Source organism: Dromaius novaehollandiae, chromosome 10, assembly GCF_036370855.1.
Source record: "Dromaius novaehollandiae isolate bDroNov1 chromosome 10, bDroNov1.hap1, whole genome shotgun sequence".
In the NCBI taxonomy this organism is placed as follows: Eukaryota; Metazoa; Chordata; class Aves; order Casuariiformes; family Dromaiidae; genus Dromaius; species Dromaius novaehollandiae.
Window position 1 is genome coordinate 12,010,080 of NC_088107.1, and position 20,347 is coordinate 12,030,426.

At 37.7% G+C, this 20,347-nt stretch overlaps 2 protein-coding genes across 3 annotated transcripts in view; one reads left to right on the plus strand and one right to left on the minus strand.

The window, feature by feature from the left end:
• Window positions 1–15,190, plus strand: part of SLC27A2 (solute carrier family 27 member 2) — a 28,274-nt gene extending 13,084 nt beyond the window's left edge. Inside the window, exons 8-11 of one of the 2 annotated variants that reach the window (XM_026121255.2) lie at window positions 494–591; window positions 3,205–3,335; window positions 4,840–4,955; window positions 15,023–15,190. In XM_026121255.2, the coding sequence (XP_025977040.2) occupies window positions 494–591; window positions 3,205–3,335; window positions 4,840–4,955; window positions 15,023–15,119 (442 nt within the window). In that variant the 3' untranslated portion in view covers window positions 15,120–15,190. The remainder of the gene's footprint in view (window positions 1–493; window positions 592–3,204; window positions 3,336–4,839; window positions 4,956–15,022) is intronic. The other variant, XM_026121254.2, reaches the window with a different exon arrangement.
• Window positions 6,395–18,098, minus strand: HDC (histidine decarboxylase). The gene is made up of 12 exons (XM_026121253.2): window positions 17,427–18,098; window positions 16,824–16,996; window positions 15,624–15,737; window positions 14,128–14,250; window positions 13,151–13,285; window positions 12,033–12,176; window positions 11,726–11,792; window positions 10,999–11,161; window positions 10,807–10,897; window positions 9,365–9,463; window positions 8,530–8,631; window positions 6,395–8,344 (listed from the first exon to the last, which is right to left on the minus strand). Exons 1-12 carry the CDS (start codon window positions 17,452–17,454, stop codon window positions 7,583–7,585), a joined length of 2,001 nt encoding a protein of 666 aa, XP_025977038.2. The 5' UTR covers window positions 17,455–18,098; the 3' UTR covers window positions 6,395–7,582.
• Window positions 18,099–20,347: the final 2,249 nt, after the last annotated feature.

The window sequence follows — 20,347 nt, forward strand, 5'->3', positions numbered from 1 at the left end:
GAAAAAAGAGGATTCTGTATCACTTCTGTTGTATTTTAACCATTTGTGTTTACATACACAAACTACAACAAGTTCAGTTTAGGATAAGTGAATACCATTTTGAATAGTTCTCATTAGTCAGAATCCATTCACACTCACAAACCATTGTGGTTTCTCATTCACTACATTTTTAAAACCCAGAGTTTATAGAGCCTCGGATAGAAATTAAGGTAAGTAGTATTTTGGGTTTTGAGTCTGTTTAAAGCTCTATTAAGCATGAGTAAGATGAGTGTGTTAGATCCTACTGAGATTTGAATATTCTGGAACATGCTGTTAAAATTTGCAGCATGTTCTTCTCTACTTTTAACAACAGGTCCCTTGTCCCAGTGGAAAAGTGCTTTCTGACCTCAAGCTCAGTGCTCAGCCTGTTTTAAAGTCAGACACTAAATCACTACAGATCACTATGAGTAATATACATAGAAATTATTACCTCTATCAACTGCTTATATTCCAGGTGGAAAGGGGAAAACGTTTCTACAACTGAAGTTGCAGACATTTTAGGATTGATTGACTATGTTCAAGAAGTTATTGTATATGGAGTATCTGTTCCAGGTATAAATGAAACACTTGATGATAACGATTTTTTTTATACTTTAACAAAATTTTGTTACACTGAGAACTGTAGAGTATAGGTAGTCCTCCTTTAGCTTCTCTATTTTTCGTAAGTTACATTTGATGCATTCTATAATTTCAATGTATGCAATATTAAGTAGCTGAGAAAACATAGCCAAAGCTTATATTAACATAGTATACAGCAAGAATATTAACAGGAAAATGGAAGAAGATTTGAGACCAGGTATCTTGGATACAAATGGTGTTCCATGTTTTAGAGCAACGTAGCTCTACAATTACTGTAGAATGAGACAAACAAAATAGATGTGAAAGGAATTTCTAAAAGAACAAGAAAGTCACTTAAGAAATTGACTCCCCTGTTCTGCACCTTTCTTAAACAATCTGAAGCAATGCATAAAGTTCTAAAACACTTACTGCCTTTTTTTCTACTCCTCAGAAATTGTGAAATCTTAGAATTTTAGAACCTCTTTAAGACCTTATGACAGCTATTATTTTTTAAAAAATTGAGAGGCATTGCTGCTTAATCCAGATTCCCAGATGTATTGGTGGACAAAAGAGGGAACAGACAGCTTTATTCTACTTTCTTGTGCTCCTGTATTTTGGAGGTACCTTCCTGTCTATTTGGCTCACTTACCTAAGTTCCACAGGACGCCCATCTAGCTCCTCACTGTAAATGTGTTGTGATGGACAGTTAAAATGGAATTCATTCTTCTAGTGTAGCGCAGGGATCTGAAATCAAACAAACAAGATTAGATCTGAAATGAAATCCTGAATATTTTTGAATTTGTATTGCACTTGTGGTTTGGAGCTGTTGGCATAATATTTCATATGCCCTTTGGAGAAGTTTAAGAAGGAGTCAAAGGAGGACGCTCCTATAAAAGTTAACAGGCATCAAATTTTTCCATAAAGCCTTCCAGACTAGAGTATATCATAACATAGGTCACATCACTGACAAATTAGTATTTCAGAATTGGAAGACAGTGTTAGAAATTTCACTCTTCCTACATCCACCACCTTCTTCCACCATTTGCTCAACACATGAGAATTTCTGTTAATATTCTGGTCCATCCAGTGTTTTCTCTACTAAAAGTGAAAAAAATGAGAATAGAAATTCTTGGTGTTTCTGAGGCTAAAATAATGAGAATGTTTATGAACCAAGGTGATCTATCAGAACAGTAGATTTAACTCAAAGAAACAAAAAAAGCTCCTTTTATTAATCATTTATGCCTCCACTACATATTGAAGTAAAATTAAAGCCTCTCTCTTTAAATCACTTGTGTTTTTGATTGCTTTGTGGTAGTGATAAACACACTGTTGCCTGGGGGACATTTCAAAAGCAAGGTAACCACGTAAGTGGTCTAGAGTTCTTTATATATTTCTCAAATTACACTGTAGGAGAGGAGGAAAATACACTCTTATTCCCAATGCTCTTGTAAGACCGTGTAGAAGAGGTGCTAATACCCAGTTATGGATTGGCTTTATGAAAAAAGGAGCGAGATGATTGTTCAAACCCAGCTCTCACCTTGCCATTGTGCAAGAACTGTGTGGATTTTGTATTTAATTTTTTTATGGTATGGAAATATTTTTACTTCAGTAATGTAGCTAGAGGTGATCGTATACACCACCTGAGAACTCTGATTCAGCACTCTAGATTCTGAATAAACAAATATGAATGCCAGGTGGCTTAAGTAAATCGTATGAAAGGTAAATGAAAACAAAACTTAAAAAGAACTGTAGAACCATTCATCTTAAACTTGCATATTCTTGTGCTCTACTTTTCTTTAAGCTTAAGATGCCACTTTCCTTTTTCACTTGCTCTTGTATGCAATTTTATGAAAGTATTAATATCGTTCTAATGTGAAAATTTTGCGTACTATCCATTTCCCTGTAATCAGTTTAAACAGTACTTGTCCTTTTCACAAAACTGTAACAGAAGTGAGCATAGGATTATTTATGAGTAAGTAATATACCCAGATCTGATCTGATCTTCTTGAAGTATTTGGAATCCCAGACAACAGAAATAACACCAACAGGTTAGTGTTATATTGTGCCCCATCCCCAGCCACCAAAAGTGTAGGGCAAAAGCCCTCTCAGTATGTGGTTAAACATGTTAAAAAAAAAAAAAATCTGTAGTACTTGGATTCTTGCAGCACTTAATTCAGGTGGTGATAAACAATGTTAAACTGGGTCTTATTTCTTTCTGTCCTCTTTCTGCATGGATGAGTTTGTCAGCACAATGAGTGCAAGTAGATTTACAATGTTTTATAATAAGGTAAATTAACCCACACAGCTGAATGCTGCTGCAGGCAGACTTTCACCTCTAACCATTGAGGCCTGACATTCAGCTTGCATTGAAACATGGAAATAAGGATGATTTTCCAAATGTTGGTCATCCATCATTCTGATGCTAGGCTTTCAAAAGAATTTTGCATCTAGGGTGCTGAAGCTTTAAGAAAATCTGTTCACTTAGATGTCTAATGGAACGTGCGTTTTCTAAAATTGCTTAGAAGGAAGGATTCATTTGGGGGGGGGGGGGAGATTAGTCTGAAGTCTTCAATGAACCATGGTTATTTACTGTCATTATTCCTTCAGGTTATGAAGGCAAAATAGGAATGGCATGTATTCGACTGAAGGAAAACTGTGAATTTAATGGTGAACATACTTACAGACACGTTCATGCTCACCTTCCAAACTATGCAAGACCTCGTTTTATAAGGATTAAGGTAAAATAGTGTTCCTATGTAGCTTCTGTGCATCTGTCCACATTGTTTTCTCTTGTTTCTGTGAGGACTATGGACTTCCTAATTATGCTAGCAATTCTCAAAGGGTTTCTTTCAGCTCTTACTTGCTCTTGTCATTTACCAATATGAAAGTAGATTGGACCCAGGTGTTTAAGTTCATCCTGGAAAAACAAAGCTGCATGAGCAGATACAGGATACAGGATATATTTTAACATATAAAACCAGGAAGATCTTTTAATGGAAAATATCATACTTCCTGTTGCATTCTTTCAGCACACTAACAGAATTGTGTTTTCAATTTACCACTTCTACAAACTGTTCTGTTCAAAATAATGATCAACTCACAAGTAACAGCTTGCAAAAGAGCAGCCTTAGATTTTTTTGTATTAGTGAATAAATAGCTAAATTGTAAACTAAAATTTAAGTTGAATTAGGAAAATGTGAGAACTCCATTCTAGCACTACTTCTTGGGGTATTTATTTAAAATAAATATACCTCCTTTCAGTTAGATTTTGTATTCACTGGGATGATTCAAGGGAAGGAGTAACACAGGGATACTAGCATCCCTAATTACTTAATTGATCTCTAAACTTTTGAGTTACTATACAAACAAAGCAGCTGACCAGTCAAGGTAGTAGTTTGTCTTGCCATCTCAGGTAAAGCACACTGAGACTTGCCCAACCTCCAACTATCTTTTTTTTGCTGTTCTTTTCTGAGAGAAAATTCTTCTCTTTTTTGATCCAAGAACAAGGTGCAGATACGCTAACAGCACTCACTATCATCAAAGACCTTCCTGTGGAGTCAGTTTCCCTTATCCTGAGTAGTTATTCTTAGAGCCTGACCTCCATCAGTTTCTTGCACAGCCCTCTTTACAGATACCTGCATCAATCAAGAACTGTTACTCTTTAAGAAGATGATATTGCACCCTATTGGTGATCTGAACAACTTGGTTAACTGGCTACCACATTAGCTTTACTAAACAGAGCTTTAACTGATGGATGTTAAGTGAAAACTCATCTCTGGTGCATGATTAAATGAATTGCTGGATCAAACCCATGACTTTCTGAGTAGAAGCTGAAAATGGCATTAATAAAGTCTCTAGTGTTTCCGTGCCTCATTTAAAGAGGGTAGTAAGGAAAGCCTTTCAGTAATCTACTACTGTGGCCCCAGTTTCTTTCATTCAGATTAATTACTGATCCACATACTCAATAGTTGAGCTATTATCAGATGAATACAGATAGTTTAAACCTTTATTAGTAAGACTTTGACTTCTTCACTGTATGGATTTATACATAATGTCCATCTCAGAGACAAGAAACATATATATTGTTCATGTTCTAATTACCTGTAACTTTGTATAGATACTACCTAGAAGAAAAGTTCAAGGCTGTTCTTTTCTGATTCTCTTTAAATGTGGAAAATTTAATTTAATTTGCCATAAATATATCCTGCCATTGATAAGTAGAGATTTAATTTTGTTTTGTAGAGCGCCATTGAACTCACAGCAACTTTTAAGTACCGTAAAGTACAACTAGTCGAAGAGGGTTTCAATCCAGCAGTCATCAAAGATTGCCTGTATATCCTGGATGAAAAAGAAAATACGTATGTACAAATGACCCAGGCCATTTATAACTCAGTAAAAAAACATGACTTCAGATTGTAAGTGTGTCCAAAAAAATCCATGTTTTATAATCAGCTTTTAAAGCATCTGTTACTCTAGCACTGCCAGGAAATCCTATTTATTAATATTAACAAATATCTGTATCTGAAATAATGTGTGAATATGTGATCATTTTAATAAAATAGAACTGCTCTGACACCAGTTATATTTCAGCCTGGATTCTCCTCTCCTTCATACCTTGTATTTGTTACCTGCTGTCTTTTTGCTCCCTTCCCCTTTTGAGTTTTATCTTTTCTGAGCTGCCTGCTCTCTAAGTAGGAGTGCTTCCATCACCCAGTGCATTGTTGCTGTCACCTTCCAACTCTCCACTCTTCTCAGGACTAACCCTGATTGTTGAGGCATCTATGACTGTTGTTCTGTCAGAACTGACTGTCACACATTCACGCATATAAGTAGGTTTCCCCTTCCTGAATTAGGTGCTCAAATAGGCTGTACTAGGATAATTCAGAATTAGTCAGATGGATACATATACACACAATTTTAGGCCAGTCCCATTCTTAAAACTTTTTTACTTTCTATGCACTAATGTGTTAAATTTGTAAGATCTCTTATAGCTGGAACTTGCCTTACCCTTTCCATAAAAACTCCACCGTTGCTGGCATACTGCATAAAGAATAAACTGGAATGCCACACTACTTGTAGTGTCAAGTATTCTGCAGCTAGAACTTGAGAACACTCCAACTGTAGCTACCAGGTTTACCAGCACACTGAGCCCATCATCCTAAGTCCCAAGTAATTAACATTCAAGGCTTGTTCTTAAACTGTTTAAATCGTATACAGGCTCTCATTTGTATTTACAGAATTTCTACTGATCTGCTTATGTGAAGAGAAGGCCACTGTAGCATTAACTATCCTGGATAGCTAGTATAGCACAGGCTCCTTCCCACAGTGTGTGGATATATTGTTAAAACTATGAAGATTCGTACTGGGCATCTTGGCATATGAAAGTGAGTACTATATAAGACATCTTTATGTAAGTATATTTATATTCATGTTAGAAGGTGAGCCACAATAACTGCATTAGTAAAAAAACTACATCCCTAGTCAAAACACAATATTTGTTAACAAAGACTGTTAATGAAGCTTACAGTTATCTCAGATTAACTAATCCAAGAAAGTCTAGGTTAGATGCTCACATTAACTTTTACCCATTGCAGCAGAGGTACCTTCTCATTTTAGTTTTCATGCATCAAGTAATACATACACAAACTAAGAACAATTTGTGATAACTTATAGCTATATTTTCCTTTGGGTGTATATAGGGTAATGGCAGACAAGATACTTCATAATGAAGTGTGCTTTAAGTTTTTCTATAATTAAAAAAAAAATTCTGCAAATAATAATACAGCATAGTATAAAATAAATTAAATACTCACTAGGAAGAGTTGGCAGGCCAAATTTTACTGCTGCTTGTAACACATGCCTCAGTAAACCCCACTGTGGGTTTAGCTGATGTTGTGTAACAGTATGGAAATTGGTCTGCTTGACCAAATTCATTGCTTATATAACTTCAGAACAGCTATACTGGCCCAGCACTCTGCCTTAACAAGGGCTTATTGCAGCTGTCTGGCAATGACTATGAAGAAGAGAGCAAGCATCCAGCAATGCTTCCCCAGAATAGTTCCTCACCAGTCTTTATGCTTCCTGACTCAACAGTAGACTTTCTGAATTTAAAATTGCCCTCAGTGGCTTTTTCTCCAATTAATGTTTTGAATTATTTTTGAAAAATATGTAAATCATTGCCCTCTTGTAGCAATGAGTTTGTTTGTTACATGAAGACCCCCCCCTCCTTTTGTCTGTCCTGCTACCTGTTAGTTTAATGTTGCTAGTTCTTCTGTTATGGGAAAGGGTTAAATCATTCCTGTTCTCTTCCCCCATGCACTTGTGATTTACAGGCCTTAGATAATGCTGACAAAAGCCACAGGTGCTCAGCAATGGCAAATCTTCCTGGTACAGAGTTGCACAAAGCCTCCTGTGCACTGTAACTGATTAACATGGACAGGAAGGCAGGGCTGCTGTGGTTTTAAATTCAGAGAGTTTAAAACTGCCCTTGCATGGCAAAACCTCTTAGAAAGGTTACATCTTCCTTTTTGCACAGTTTACAAGTGATGTTGGCATTGTATGTACCCACAGGTCCCTACAGCAGTCTTTGGAAAGTTTAGGTCAAGGTATTAAAAAAATCGGTGGTGTAAATAGTGAGCTAAATTGTTTACACCCTATTGAGACCAGCATACTTTGTTAAAATGATTCCAGCCTACCAGCTGTGAATGGTCCATTAGTGTATTGCAAGGCTGATAAGGCAAAAATTGGCATTTTCTTTTCTACAGTCTACAAACCAGAGTTTCATATTACATGCTTACAAGATTTATTTGATGTTTTAATTTATAAATACACAAGGTTTTGCATCAGTAGAAGCACAGGAATTTTCTCAGTGGTCGTTGCCACTGTTTACATATTGAACAAAATAACAGGTAGTATTGCATATGGGTAAGCAAACTTTGGTTCTTTGCTACCTGGGGAGGCCTTAAGGACCAATCTCTTTCACTTGTTAAACAATGGCTTGCAGAGGACAGCAAGGCAGATGAAGGCCACACTGAATGCTACACTCTGGAAAACTTGGAACACTGTAAAACTTGATCAGTTTTTTGAAGGCACTTTTTTTGAGCATCATCACCTCTTCAGGCAGCCTAGAAAGAATTTTGGCATTTGTATGAGACTCTTTCTTGTCAGTGGCTCCTGCTTTGGGGTTACATTGCTCGAGACCACCAGTCATTGGCACGCTATTGCAGCTAAGGGAGCGTGCTGTCTTTTTCTTGCCTTGAACAGATAAATAACTGAATAAGAAAGAGGTTAACTTATGTCTGGTAACATCTTGGACATCTTCTGGAAAACAGTCATCTAGAGGATCCCCTTGACCTTCCACTTGTTGGTTAATCACACATGTACTGGGACTCGCTGCTAACTTCTTAGGCTGAACTACTATTTTTCTGGAAGGTGTTTTGTATTCTCCTTCATCTAAATAAAACTGAGAAGCATTACTAATGGTATTAGAACTAGGCTTAACTATCATATTAGGGATTCTTGCCCCATCACCGGAATTGACGCGGGGCAACGCATAATGCCGGCTAACGATTTGGGCTGCAGTGTGTTGAATGATGTTCCAGTCTTGCAGAATATCTTCCCTGGTTGTGTACTGAGATGTTACAGTAAAACGAATGATGAACTTGTCGTGAATAGTTGCTGGAATAAGGAAAAGCCTGCCAGAACTGCTCACTTCTTTTAGGAGCTCTTCTGTCAGCCAGTTGGGACCCTGTTTTAAATATGGATAAGAAAAAATACTACAGTTACAATTGCTATGACATCCAAACATCTTTGTAAGAATTCCAGCATTACAAATTCTTACATGAAGAATTTATTCACAGTTATTAATGTCTGGGGAGAGATCAGCTGCAATCAATTCATTCTGAGAGAAGATGCAAATGGCTCAATCTTTACCTTTAAACGAAACACAACCAGTCCAAGGTGTCTCTTGGCAGGAATTTCAAAGAGCGGATCACTTTTAACCAACGATTCAAAGAATTTGGCTGTTTCGGTACCCTATAATTAAAAAAGTAGTTATGCATTAGTTTGTCACAGACCCAATATAAGACACTAAATTAAATAGTTAAAACACATCATTCCAACATGAATGATAGCAAAACTAAGAATGACAACAACTAAGAATTTTAAAGACTGTCTCTATTTGCCAAAGCCTGTGGTAGGATCAGTGAAGAATCTGATCCAAAATCTATTTTCAGTGGGTTTTGCAGATACTTACAGACAAACTCTTGACAGCAAACAAGAGTAACTAGACTATACATAGGAGTTTTCTGGAGAAAGGTTTGAAACTCCAAGTTAGAATCATCTTGAGATAACTATTGATCCACAATATGATTGCTTGCATTTACATTCCACCAAGGCTTTAAGCCTGTAGATTTTCATAGCAATGGGTTCATCTGATAGCTATCTATCACAGACTGCTTCCCAAACAGCTGCCACTTTGCCTCAAAGAAAACCTCTACAGATTAGCACTCCACAATTTGCAGAAGGCACTGATTTATCAAGTTGCTTTCCATTGCCTTCTGCTTCCCAGAACTGTACAGGAAAAGCTTTGTTTACGTAGTAAATCTTTTCAGATTACTTAAGATTAAAATCAGCATGCATTTAGTATTTACATGCAAGGTTTGTATGTCAGAGGATTTCTATTACTCATCATTTTATCACTGAGTTTAAATAAACTCAGCTGCCAATAAATGCACAACATTTATGCTTGTATTGTTAATTGACATACATGCCGGACATGAGCTTGAAGCTTTTTCACCCCGAATGAACGAATCACAAACCATAGCTTCAAAGAACGAAATCGACGACTTAGTGGAATTTGCCAGTGCTGGGAAAAAACAAGAGCGTATCAACAAGTGCAAACACAACAGAAAGGAGTGTCCTCTTACACTACAACAGTCTGATACTTCAGACCTGTACTCAGGTCAGCAATCTTTATTGGCACAAAGAGTTTCACATTAGTGAAAACTAACTGAGCCTAGGAAATAGCCGAAGAAGAACTATGTCTACATATTTTCCAAGTATTTGGAAAAATAAAGTTTTGGCTATTCCTCTTCATCTACAGCATAGTTATGTTTAGAATTTTTAGTTAATTACCAACTTATAAATAACAACTCCTGTTTACACTTAAAGAGCCTTATAAACTAAGACGTGTCAATCTACACTTTATGATTGAGTGCTCACTTCAAGTCCTGTAATATGCATACTTAAGTGCTGTTCTGAATGGTTTCCCAAATCGACTATAAACAGTTGGAACAGATACAGGATTAGACCCTTCCAGAAAAAATAACATTTACTGCATGTAAAAGAGTGACAGAACACGTGAAAGAGTACTTCTAAGGATCAACAGAATGACTTGCAGGGTCCTATTTAACCACAAGAGGGACTTACTGATGTTTTTCCTCTACACACACGCAGACACATGCAGACACACACACACACTCTCTAATGAAAAGCATTATTGATTTAAAGAAACAAAACAATTATAGTTTCAGGACTTGGATGAGATCACAGCTGAAACAACTGGTAGTTGAATATTATGTTGTTTTACTGTACTGAAGTCTTCTGCAAGATGGATCTAAACTGAAATGCCTCATAGCCTCCCCTAATAGCTTCATCTGAAGGAAAATGTAATTCATTCTATTGCTGTTTGAGAGCAGGGGGGTTTCATTGATTACTTCTTTCTTTATTGTATGACTTATCAGAGATATAGATAAGAGAACACCCAAAATGCTATCAGGAGGAATTGCTTCTAAAATATGATGCACAAAAATGACTTTCTGACTAGAAAGGCTAGGGTACATCCCCAGCTGTATGAAAAAGCCTCACTATAGTCAAGTTCATGACACAATGCTAAGGATTAGCCTATTTGCCCACAGAGGGCAAACAAAGTCTTTAGGCATGCAAAACACTAATGTCATGCTTTTATTTAACTTAATTTCTATATCTGAAAGCATTTCTATGCAATTTTATAATCAGCTTTCATAACCACAGCTTACTTCAAAGCTCTATTATTTAATCTGCATTAGGATCTCATTAGGATCGCTTTTATACTTTTATGTAGTAAGACCAGCTACAAGGTAAGCACACTCCAAGGTGTGAGAAATTTGGCAATCTGTGTTTGAACATTTCACAGGCAACTTAGAATTATCAACTCAAATGGCAACTTACCATGAAATCTACAGCAGCTCCTGAATTGGGATGCCTGAGGTAGACAGGGTTAACACTGAAGGTTTGCTGTAACTTGTATTTATCTTTAACCCTATCAATTGTAGAATGAACTGTTAGCAAAAAAACTGTGCAGAGAAAGACTTTGCAATTTGCATATTATCCTTTTGGTGTTTGTGTTTTGCCTTTACTCACCAAAATCCAGTGCAGTCAAAATGAACCATCATCCATTTAGAAGGATTAAAAGCAAAGGAATCTGCATATTCAATTCCATCCAAGAACAATCGAAATTCAGGACATACAAATGCTGTTCCTGCATATGCAGCATCAATATGAAGCCAGAGTCCCTCAGCATCACCTGTTGGAATTGAAACTGTTGTATGCAGGGGACATAATGAATCAAAGTACATGCTTAATTTTTTTCTCTGAAGACTAGGTGCATAGGCAGGGAACAGAGACAGCTGCAGGTCTTCAGCAGCTACTTGTCAGAATTTATGCTGGAGTAGAATCTGCAGCCACTTCAAATTTATCTATTGAACTGGTAGCTACAAAGGATATCCTACTAACTGGTATTTTCAAAATTCCTTTGCTAGGTTAAATATTTATTTATTTATTCATTCATTATACAACAGTACTGCGCTCTATACTGTGCACCGTGTGTATTCCCTGGGACACCATATTATTAAAGATTTATCCTTGGCAAATTTTATCCATCTTGAGAAGAAAATATTTTGGCATCCTAATGTAAATCTTACAGATATCAGTGGAAAGACTACCACTGACTCCACAGATCTTTAAAACATATCCGAAAAACTTAGCTGAGTAGTGTGTCTATTCTCCTTGGTTTGGGCATGAAAAATCCCCACACTGTCTTGTCTGTGCTATCATAGTTTAAAAACAACAAAACAAAAAATACGCTTACAAATTGGACCCAGTTCTGAGAGGTTGTCAAAAGCACAGACACCAGTTGTACCCAAAGTTGCACAAACCTAGAAGAAAACAAACTTGTTAAGATGGCATTTTTAAATAAAAGGGTGCATTTTAAAACCAGACAGGCTATCAATTCAGTCAAAAATGAAATGATACTAAAATATTTGGATTCACTGAAACAGAAATTGTCATATACATTTTAACCTTCAACTAATCTATTTTAGCACAGTAAGAAATGTTTTAGACATTTTTATGTTGACATTTAGAATACAATATGTCGATAACAAAGTTGAACATACAAAAACAGGCACTAGGCCTCTGTTTCTGTCTTCTTCAATGGCTTTCATCAAAGTTTCACCTCTGAGGGAAAAGTTCTCATCCACAGGCAGAAATTTCATCTTCACAAGAGAAATCAAGCCAGCCTTTTCTACAGAAGAATGCGCCTTAAAAAAAAAGAAACAGTAAGAAAGAAAACTCTAAGGCTGAACAACTGTGATAAATTATAGCATTATAAAAGTGATCACAAGAAAAGCAGAGATAAGGTCCTAATTATAATTTGGATTAATATGTCTGAAAGCTTGTTCTTCGTGAATAACTAAAGGAAATATTACACTGCAATTCTAAGAAATGCATACGTTCCATTTATTCAAGTACTGCTCTCTAAAATGTAATAATCATCATCATTATGCTGTACTTGGAAGGCCATTGATCAAACCTCAAATCTTAAAGGAGCCTCTAGAAATGGATCAACCTCGGTTTATTCACTCCTCATTGCTATAAGAGGAGAAAACCCCCTGAAATCTGCCCAGTTTGGGGTTAGGGTAGACCAAAGCCTCTCGCAACAAAGGCCCTTTATTTCTATCAAGGAAGCACAAGCGTGTCTGCTGTTGCTGTATTTACAGTGAATGTGTTTGTTCAGTTCAGGAGCCAAAGGATGGAACAGGCTTGCAAGCAGAGTCTCAGTACTTTGCAGGTGTTCCTGGTTTTCTCCAAGAACAACCTCAAGGGCCTGGAGTGGAGAACCCAACCAGGGGCATCACTGAGATAGTGCCCTGAGTGTGCTTGTCTCTGAATGGAAGCAGACTGTGAAGAAACAAGGGCAGAAGCAGCATGACATCAGCACATAGTAATGGAAGTTACTCGAGTATGGCTGCGTGGAAGACGGCAAAGAAGCGCAGAGATGAGTTATGTGAAAGGGTCTCCTCTGGGCTGCTGAGACCTTGCAAAACAGCTCACCTCACACTGATTCTTATTCCTCATCAGCAGAAAGCAACTTTAGAGGGATTAATTCATGCTTGTGAAGCATTTACGTTTGTGGTTTTTTATTGATACAGAAATGCAAATTCACATTGTAATCTATATGGTCTGGATGAGACAGCAGAAGCAAATGTGTTTCTTTGTAACCATAAGAACCTACTTGATCAGACGTGTAAGCGATGAGACGAGAGTTGAGTGAGGACTCATCAGTGTCTGGCTCAGAAACTTTCATTTCCAAAATTTTGTTTTTCCTTGCTGCTAGCAGTGCAACCAAGGTTGCTTCACTCACAGTGCTCTGCAAAGACATTGTACTTTTACTGCAGCATATTGCTACTTTATTGCTATTTAGTCAGGGATTTACTAAAACCATTGAACTGCTCAGCTACCCACGCCGTCTTTCATTTCTACAACTGCTTTTCTCAGACACAGCGTAAAGACACTAGCTGATGAGCAGCTCTCTGAGCCAGCAACACAAAACAAAGCCTTCACATTGCTGCAGATTTTTAATATGCAAGAGGTGGTGGGGAAAAATCACATTTTCCTTTTTTTCTTCTGTGGCTAAAATGTAGCATCTCCTACGAAAATTATACACCTGAGCAAAGCTCCTTATACTATACAGAGCCTTAGCACTGATTGCAGGGGATACTCTCTGAGGCTTTATGAAAGAAGGTAAAGGTTCGGGCTTTAATCCTGCAGTTCCTAGACACACAAAGTAGACATGAAAAAGAGGAAAAAAATTCTCATGTGGACAAAGCCTGCTGGCAGAAGGACAGTGACAAATGAAGTCTTCCCCTTCTCTAATTACATTAGAATAACTTTGGGGAATACTTTAGTGATGTGAAACGGACTGAAAAAAACAAATCTGATTACCTAATTTATCCTTAGTAAGTCCACAAGAGTACTACCTCCTAGTCTGTAACGTATTAAGGACTAAAAACAATAGTAACTCCTATTCCATTATCTTCCACATTTAATTTTAAAATTCAGTAAAGAAATGCCAAATTGAGATTTATCTCTACTTCCCAACACACAGGCCAAATCTTGTTGATTTTGCTTCATGGAAAACTATCACTTCTTTCAGAGGGAAATTCACTTGAGTGAAAAGAGAAACTTTGATCTTTGAACTTTCTCCCCTACCTGTAATACTCCTCCTCCAACACTGTTGGGATGGTGGTGCAGGAATTTATCTGGAAGACCCAGCATTTTAGCCAGCCAATCCATCACATTCATTTCCAGTTCTGTACAGGCTGGACTGGAGGCCTAGCAATTCAAACAAAGATAATCAGCTTACTGCCACATATCACATTTTCATTAACAGTTATTAATATTTTTAATTGCCGTGGCAGAAGTCTCACCTAAATGTGACAAAAGTGCAGATTACAAACTTTGTAGTATTGGATATTTAGACAGCTAGCCCTATAAGACTATGGCAGGTATCTCACAGAGCACAATACCACTGCAATGAGAATGATGATGTCTGACCAGTTCTGTAACACAAACCTCTATGCTGAGGTTGCAGGTGAGGGTGAGCTCTGGGTATCTTGCTGCTTCCCTCATTACCAGCTGCTTTCTTGGAACATCAAATACAAACAGACTGTCACCAACCTCCTGAAAAAGCTCTCTCCAACTTACCAGCATCATCTCAGCACTGAGCTTCTAAACTATCAATTATTTTAGACAGTCCATTAAAGAGAGACATCAGGAGTCATTTGAGGCAAAAATCTGGAACTGTAATTCACCATACATGATTACATGCTTTTGCTCCCTGAAGAGAATGGACACTGATCCCTCTTACAAATGAGGAGAGCTAAGTAGGGCCTTTTAAGAGCAGCAAAAGTAAGGTGGAAGTTGCTCTGCAGTGTCTGGCTTTCCACCTATGAAAGAATCAGTTTACATTGCAAACTTAACAGAAGTCTATCAAAACTACATAGAGGACATAGAAACGGGCATTTCTGTGTATACAACGAGGTAATTTGAGACAAGTATATGGAGACTGTAACCTCCAATTTTTTATTTATTTTTTTTTTTATAGGTTAATGAACTTCTACTGCTTTCTACAGGGAGACATACGGCTAAAGATCTCGGCAACTTCACTAGTGGAGAAAAGATTGGCTTCAGAATGCCAGTGATGGCTGTAGAGTCATACATAACCAAGTAGTGCTGTGTAGCTGCAGGAGGACACCAGATACACAGACTTTCTGGGACAGGCCAACTTCATTTACAAGCGAAAAAGTAGGAAACTTGTTCTCTCAATGGAGCAGTCACAGGTGGTGGCTATTTTATTGCCTGCTGTGCTTGTGTAACAGTTTTGGGACTGACACTGGAGGTCAGGGAGCAACGCTCATTTTGAGATATGCAAAGAATTAGGAAACAGACCTTTGTGGTGATATATTTTTGTCATTTTACCTCTTACTATTTGGTAACTTTTGCTCTTTCTATGAAGCATTTTAAAAAATGTCTTCAAATATTTATTTATTTTTACGAGAGAAGACATTCTTAAGTTGTACAAACAACTTAGAATGGTTTAAAGAGTTACACAGATTCATAGATCCAGAAAGAATGACAGTGACCTGCTCCCTCACAGTACACATTGAAGAAGAATATCCAAAGTACCAAAAAACAGAATAACTTACCCATGTGAATCCCAAGCAGTTAATTGCATCAGCCAACATATCTCCCAGGAGTGAAGGCCAAGAAGTAAGAGCTGGAAAGTAGGCGTGCATATGAGGGCTCTGCCAATGGACTACCTAGAACAAAGTTAACAAGAAGTTAAGTCTGAAAACGTCACAAAATTCTGCAGCAGATGTAGCGATTAGCATCTGGGCAGTGATGGGAAAGGTCTGCAGCAACATAACGTGCAATTATAGATCTACTAGCAGAAAGCTACAGAGATAATATCAACAGGAGTACAGCACTAGCAAATGATAACACTGTCGTTATTAGATAAATTCCAAATTGTAGCAAAAGCATTTATCTGAATTAAACATGCAGACAAAGATTTTTCAACAGGAAAGAACGGTCTTTTGACAACATTCCATTATGGTGGCTTTATTCTTGTTATAACAAATGAGTCAAAAATATTTATCCTTGTACTTGGGAATCCTTGCAACAAAGTTGCTCCTAGTCATTTTGTCACCATCAAGCAACAGTTTGCCTTCAGTTACACACAGCAACTTAGAATTATATAGGCCCCCTCTGTACTCTTGAAAAAGGAGCTTGAACGCTGGACAGGAATATAAACATAATAAAAGTGAATACCTCTCCTAGACCAGACCAAGTTTGTGCAAATATCTATAGAGGAAAATTTAAAACAGTCTCTGTAACACCTTCTTACATAAAATGTTTAATGATGTACCATTACCTCCCTTAGCAGAATCAGCAGTATAGATTTACAAGAGGAAGGAAACCTTTATGTTCACAGAGCAGGAGAAAAGTCTTAAGTGTACATGACTTTGGGCGAGAGATACTTCACCTTATTGTGTCAGTCTCCCCATCTCTGAAACTAAGATGCTGCTGCTTATCAGGTAGGGGCCTTGTGAAGCTAAATTTGTCGATATCAGAAAATCAGTTTCCTTCTAAGGAAATGTGAAGTATTCTAAAGTCTAAAATACTTCAAAAGTATATTAATTCTACCTCCTAAAATCGTCGTTAGGAACACAACAGTAATCTCCAAGATCCTTCTCTGGACAAAATCTCTACATTAATTATTCTATATTTCAAAGTGGTTTATTTATTTAAATAAATATTCTGCAGAACCTGTGCATTCCCAGGATTTGGGTGTTACCCCAAGTAGCAGTGACTTTTCCCCAACATGATTATACTTTAATCCTTACCCCAGGCATAATAATCTTCTCTATGTCTCCAAAGATGTTGTCCCAGCTGTCTGGGTCCATTGGGGCAGAATCCGGCAACTGAGCTCTCATGTAACCTGGCTGCACATCAGGAGTCACCCGTCTCTCTCTCACACTGCTCAGGTACTGGCAAATGTAATCCACCATCTCTTTACCTGGAAGAGGCAACTCAGTGCTTTGAGTTCCTTCATCAGTGGGACGAAAATTTGCTCCCTATCTCCAGAACTGCACCAGTATCAGTGAATTTTCATGGTGTCAGCCAGGAAACAGCCACTGTGCATAATACACCCCTAGCACAAGTTTATTCAGAATCACAGGATTTGGGATCTTTCCCATAGTATTTTACATGCAAGACCAAAAAACATAAGTCATCCACTGACTTTAAATCCATTAGTTTAAAATCTATCCTGGGATCCATTCTTATCCTCTCAGTCCTAGCAGATCTGCCTCAAAGATGCATGTGCATAGTTTGAGAGTGCATAGCTCATCCCCATTTCTGGGTACCATTCCCAGCCCTACAACAGCTATTCCCTGTGAGCAAACGCTACCTATTTCCAAGCGCAGAGGAGAATCACTCTCACTCACCTCTCCGTCTATACTCTTCCGGCTCCATACCAATTTCTTCTAAAAGCAGCTCTTCGAACCTGGGCCAGGACTGTTCAGCAAGCTGTGGACAGTACCATCTGGTGCCCTGCTAGATGCTCAGCCTTTATAGCTCTCTTTATCTCTTGGACTCACGCATTCTGGAAAAGGTTTAACGTAGGCAGGTTATTGGTGAGCGTTTATCTAACTCCTCCCAACTGAGGGCTTTTACAGTCTCTTGTATGTTCTGATCTGTGCTCTTTTGATGTGTAAGGCAGTATCTCTGAGAAAAGCTGCCTCTGCACTAGCCCTTTCCCATTTTAGAACAACCTTTCAGGAGCTTCATGGTAATCAACACGTCATGAATATCAGAAACATTAACATCAGACTTGTGAGAGAGAAAAACTCAAAGTTTCCAAAAACAAATAAAAGCAGCCATCTTATTCTTGTTCACTGAAAACAGCCTAAGCAGCAGTTAATACAATGCAGGCACCAACAAGTAAAAACTCTGATGCTGCAGTTCTAAGATGATGAGGACTTTAAAAAAAAAAAAAAAAATTAGGACTGATTTTTTCCAGAATCGAGCTTCTGCATCCCCACACTTCTTCAACCCTTATGCACTCAGTCCCTTGCTGCCGAAGGAAAGGCACCACAACTATTGCTAATTCCAGAGCTGCAGTATAAAGCAATGATCCCCTTTGGGAAACACTGCTCTTTCAGATCAGACTAATCTGTATTGCAGGGTAACGTTCCTCCACTGATACCCCCCTAGACCGGTGAGCTGGGAAAATGCATCTTCTTCACACACTGTGCTTGCTTTTCTGACATGCAGTGTGCGTAAGCACTCACTCCAGTTTGGCCTTGTATCTCCAGAATTCCTTCACACTCCTCTACCTGGACTGTTCTCAGTTTTGAAGAATAAGCATGTAGAGCCCCCCTCATTCCAGTTTCAGAAACAGAAAACACATCCTGACCTGTCTTTGGCAGCATAGCCTTTGACACTATTTCAATGTCAAGTGCTAATCCTCTTCAACAGAAGGAACTTGCTCTATACTGATACCAGGCAGTCCTGGGAAAAGAGAGAGTTCGGGCTTACTTAAAAACCTTAATTGTCTAAGTGAACTAAGCACTCTAAAGAGAAATGTTTACAAAGTATGCTTGCCCTATTCTTGCTCCTCCTTATGCCTTGCTCCTGGTTATGCCCACTGCTGGAGACAGAAGATGGGGCTAGATGTTAGCCTGATCCATTACAGCCATTTCCATTCCCATGACACAGAAGGGAACTGGCTGCCAAAGCAGCTCCTGTTTTCTGCCTGATGCACTGTAATACAGCCTGAACTCTTTCATTATTCTAGGAAGTTGTTACTTCTTTCTCCGCAGTGAACTTTCTACAGAACAGTGTAAAAAACCTTTCCTATTTCTGCTGCGATTAGATATTTGAGAAGGAACAACTGTTTCAGAGATACAACAAAGATGCTCTGATACACGCTCATCAGATTAATACACTGAAGTAGAAACATTGATTAAAAGGCATTCAAAGCAGAAGTACAAGAGCAGCACACAAAAACATACCATAGACTTATTCATTTGCTTTTATCTCATGTTTCTCAGGAAACATAGCGAAAAAATTAACAAAGCTGGCAGCATATTTAATCCGAACTTAAGGAACCTCTCTTGGCTTTGCTGTAAACGTTACCACAAAGGGGGGCAAAGGAGGTGAGAAGGGGCTGGCATAAGCACAGGACCAGCTTGGAAAGAGCTCAGAGTTCTCAAAAACATGGGCGAAACTGTGATTCCTGCTCATGACAAGTAAATAATATTTTAAATAAGGAAGCACATCTGTTTAAAAAAAAAAAAAAAAAAAAAAAAAAAAAAAAAAGACTGGTAGCTGATTACATTTATGATTTCAATTTGGAACAGCAAATAAGGAGCAATACTTTGTAACAATGTTTTCAGACCTAAACTACACATAATAAATATTTCATGTGACATATATCCTACGTCTTTTGCTCAAAACTGATAGTTTGGTCAGTTTGGTTTTTCATTCTGTGTAGAAAAGAACAAACAGTAGGTCCTGTTCGGAACTAGGATAAGATAGGCGATAATGAATTACAGGTAGGGTAAATATTGCTTGAGATAAAGAAATTTTTGTTATAGCTACCTTGCACTTGGAAAGACTTTGTTACAGCCAATGAGGAATAGAATATTTGCTCACAGGAAGCAAAATGAATAGAAAAGGTTTTCTCGTTGTTTGCTACAAAGGTCTGCGCTGTCAAAGCCGTGGGAAATTCTCCACTTGGACACGAACATTACCACTATCACTTGTTAGGCTAACGCTCAAATTCTTATCACTATTAAGAGTTCACAGAGATTAAACTGTAGTTAAGTTTGTGGGATGTGAAGACAGAAACATTATTTTGAAGACAAAGTAATTCAACTGGAGCAATGCCTAAATAGTACATTTCACTTGACTAAGTCATTCCTGCATTTCCTAGTAACATAATGGCTAGTTTCTGAGAAAACTTTAAAATACAACCACTTCCAATTAGTCACTGCACAAGGCTTGCTTCAAGTCCTAGTACCATTTGAGTATGACTACATCCTTGAAAATAATTCTTCTAAAAAAACACCACCACAGATTTCAATTTTTACCATCTCTTGATTTTTGGATCAGATTTACCAACTTTATACTGATACCAGGATTTTTTTTTCCCTGCCAATCCTACAAACTCAAAGTTTGAAGTATGAACATTTTAATTTGTGTTATTTAATGCAATTCTTTCCCCACTCTTCCCTCCTACCTTTGAAGGAAATTCTGAACCTAAAACAGATTTTTCAGATTTTTCTGAATGTTGAACACAGCATGATTTTGATCTTCTAATACACATATAAAAGTTTAAATGGAATTGATTCTACACTATATA